The sequence below is a fragment of the Nansenia antarctica genome (assembly GCF_963989245.1).
Source record: "Nansenia antarctica genome assembly, chromosome: 4".
Lineage (NCBI taxonomy): Eukaryota > Metazoa > Chordata > Actinopteri > Argentiniformes > Microstomatidae > Nansenia > Nansenia antarctica.
Window position 1 is genome coordinate 57,755,900 of NC_137689.1, and position 3,587 is coordinate 57,759,486.

General features: G+C 48.2%; 1 protein-coding gene across 1 annotated transcript in view; it reads left to right on the forward strand.

The window, feature by feature from the left end:
• fgfr1b (fibroblast growth factor receptor 1b) overlaps nucleotides 1-1,844 on the forward strand; it is a gene marked incomplete at both ends in the record, with an annotated part of 9,270 nt that extends 7,426 nt beyond the window's left edge. The window contains 7 exons of the mRNA XM_080529510.1: nucleotides 1-28; nucleotides 138-328; nucleotides 437-559; nucleotides 787-857; nucleotides 1,000-1,137; nucleotides 1,337-1,442; nucleotides 1,659-1,844. The exon at nucleotides 1-28 is cut by the window's left edge and continues 83 nt beyond it. Of these exons, the coding sequence (XP_080385636.1) occupies nucleotides 1-28; nucleotides 138-328; nucleotides 437-559; nucleotides 787-857; nucleotides 1,000-1,137; nucleotides 1,337-1,442; nucleotides 1,659-1,844 (843 nt within the window). The remainder of the gene's footprint in view (nucleotides 29-137; nucleotides 329-436; nucleotides 560-786; nucleotides 858-999; nucleotides 1,138-1,336; nucleotides 1,443-1,658) is intronic.
• Nucleotides 1,845-3,587: the final 1,743 nt, after the last annotated feature.

The window sequence follows — 3,587 nt, forward strand, 5'->3', positions numbered from 1 at the left end:
AACCTGCTAGGAGCCTGCACACAAGATGGTAAGAGAGAGATCATGTGTGTGTGTGTGTGTGTGTGTGGTCTTTTTCTCTGTATATTAGATTGAAATGTATGTATGTATATATAACCCTTGTCTGTCTCTCTCTCTAGGTCCTCTGTACGTAGTGGTGGAGTATGCGTCGCAGGGTAATCTGAGGGAGTATTTGCGGTCCCGCCGGCCCGTAGGTCTGGAGTACTGGTCAGGCCCGGCACAGGCTCCCCTGGGTGGCCCAGAGATCAGAGAGCTGGTATCTGCTGCGTACCAGGTGGCTCGGGGCATGGCCTACCTGGCCTCACAGAAGGTCAGTCTCCAGCTCTTCAGCCATGAGTCGATCACTCACTACGAGTCACTGCTGGTTGTGTTGGTAGTCAATGGCGTCGGTATCAATCCAGCTCTTTCTGTTTGCCAGTGTATCCACAGAGACCTGGCTGCTAGGAATGTGCTGGTGACAGAGGATAACATCATGAAAATAGCAGACTTTGGACTGGCCAGAGACATCCACCATATTGACTACTACAAGAAGACCACCAATGTGAGTTGGGTGGGTGGGTGGGTGGGTGGGTGAGTGGGTGGGTGAGTGGATGGATGGATGGAAGCAATCGGAGTCTGTTAAGGCTACAGCTTTGTGAGATCAGTGGCCAGACATATGGCGTGACTGAGTATATAAAAACACTACCAACATGAGTACATGAAGCTACAATGGACAGGTTGCATGGAACAACAGCTGGACAGATGATTGACCTGTTGTCTTCCCTCCAGGGTCGTCTGCCTGTGAAGTGGATGGCACCGGAAGCTTTGTTTGACCGCATCTACACACACCAGAGTGACGTGTGAGTCTCACAATCCTAACTCCTAAACTCGCAGTGTGTTGTGTTGGGTCACTCTGTTGGGTGACTGGTTGGCATTGAGTTTCAGGTTTGTGTCGGTTTTGGGTGTGTGTGTGTTGATATTTTCTTGGTGTGTGTGTTGTAGGTGGTCGTTTGGGGTTTTGCTGTGGGAGATCTTTACTCTGGGGGGCTCTCCTTACCCTGGCGTTCCCGTGGAGGAGCTCTTTAAACTGCTCAAGGAGGGACATCGCATGGACAGACCCTCCGCATGCACACAGGAGCTGTGAGTACACACACACACACACACACACACACACACACACACACACACACGCAGAGGCAGACACACAGACCCTCGGACTGCCCTCAGGAACTTGGTAAACACACACACACACACAGACTACCCAGAGTACTCTCTCTCTCTCTCTCTCTCTCTCTCTCTCTCTCTGTCTAACGCTATGGTGTGTGTGTTGTGTTCCCAGGTACCTGGTGATGAGGGACTGTTGGCATGCAGTCTCGTCTCGTCGCCCAACCTTCCAACAGCTGGTGGAGGACTTAGACCGCACACTCTCACTCATGGCCAACCAGGTAAGCTCACACATACATGCGTTTCAACGTCGGGGTATTTGTGAGTACTTTTCATTGATAAAACACCAATGAATGCACAAATCTCTCTCTCTATAAAAGGATTTCAATTCATGTTTCTGCTTCATCTTCAGAATGCATCTCAACACCTGTTTTTTCTCTCTCTCTCTCTCTCTCTCTCTCTCTCTCTCTCTCTCTCTCTCTCTCTCTCTCTCTCAGGAGTATCTGGACCTCTCTCTTCCCCTGGTTCAGTATTCTCCAGTAGGCCCTGGCCCCCACAGCTCCTCAGACTCTGTCTTCTCCCAGGACACAACGTACAGGCCAGCCTACTCCACCCTGACTTCCTCCCTCCCCCCTGCGCCACGCAGCAGCAGCAACATGACCAGCGGACGGAGCCAGCGCTGACCTCCACCTCCTCTCCCACCAACAGAGAGAGCCTGGAGAAAGACCTGAACTGGACCTGCTGCTTTGCTGACTGACTCCTACAGGAGACGTTGTAGTCCCTCCCCCAGCCTCTCCCCCAGCCTGCTGCTGCTTTCAACAGCATCAGCCACAACTTCCAGTGTGGATAGAAAATAAGCTGAATCCAGGAGGTGTCGCTTCCGTGATCCAAGGACGAATGGCCAGCAATGTTGAAAGAAGGGAGGACACTAGTTGTGCATTTGAACCCTTTCTTTCCCCTGTCTGCCCAGTGGAGCCCTGTGGATGCTGCTGGCCTGGGTCAGGCCTAGTTGGAACTGAAGTCCCACATTCAATATGCTGGACTCTGCTTTTAACTAGAGTCTTAACAGACAAAAGACAGTTGCCAAACCAAACACACAGGGTCTTAATGGAACCACAGGCATGTCAAAGACATGAACTTAAGAGACAGTTATGTGAGCTAGTTGTCAAACAGACTGGCTGTACCGCTCTCCTCCAAGCTCTCCTGGACTATTACCTGAACCCTTAAAGGAGAGGCCCACCCTCTCCTGGACTATTACCTGAACCCTTAAAGGGAATGAGAAGAGCTGCCAAAGGAGTTCTTCATCGTTAGATGAAATAAACTGCTGCTTCGCTGAGCATATCATAAAGGATGTATTAGCAAGGAAAAATAAAACGCAGTTACTATGTTACATTATGAATTGTATGATCTGAATTTATATAACACTGCTTTTTTTATATATTCATGGTGAATTGGAACCCAGGCTGTCGATGAATTGACTATCATCTGAGGGTAAAGAGATGCCATGTGTTGAGACATGATATCATGCTGTTTGTTTAAATAAGCTAATAAGATACCAGAAGTATTTGTTGAGACTTGCCTATCCCACACCTCCATGTAGGGGAGGGTGCAGAGGAGTCTTGTTCCTGTGGTTTTCAGTGTGGAACTGGAAGAAAGAGTCTGGAAAATGCCGGTGTGTAAATAGTCGCCCACCAGATGATGCAGTCCCACTTCTCACTCAGTCTAGTCTGTGGCAGCTGCTTCGATAACAGAACATAGACCCTCTCTCTCGTACATGCTCCGAAATGGTCTTAGATGAGTAGGCTGAGTTCATGAGATGTATAGTTTAGTGAGTGAGTGGATGCCGAAGTGCGTTCAGTTTAATTGAACAATAATGCCAATGACAAAGTTAATAATGTTTACACTATGATAATCCTAATGATAATGTTTATGTTCATGCCATGGTTATACAGCAGTGGCAATGCACTTATTTCCAGTGGAAGTAAATTTTTTAATTGAAGGAATATGATTAAAAAATGTATGTTAAGAACATTATCTTGTCTTTTTTGAAAGTGAGTGAAGTTTGTGAGCAGCACATACTGGAATGATCAGCCAACCAAATGTTTTACAGAACGAAGGAAGTGTGTGTGTGTGTGTGCGCGTATGCGTGTGTGTGTGGGAGTAAAGGAGTCTAGGAAGGGAGGTAGAGGATAAATTCAACTGCTGCCAAAGAGGAAACGACCACTCTAGCAGAGTACCTGTGTGTGTATGTGTATGTGTGTGTGTGTGTGTGTGTGTGTGTGTGTGAGAGAGAGAGAGAGAGAGGAGAGATTGATGGTGGGAAGAGACATGCTTGGCCGGTACAGTCGCTCTATCAATCACTGAGATCTGGACCTCACACCAGAGAGCTGCTCCCTGCCAGAAACACACACACACACACACACACA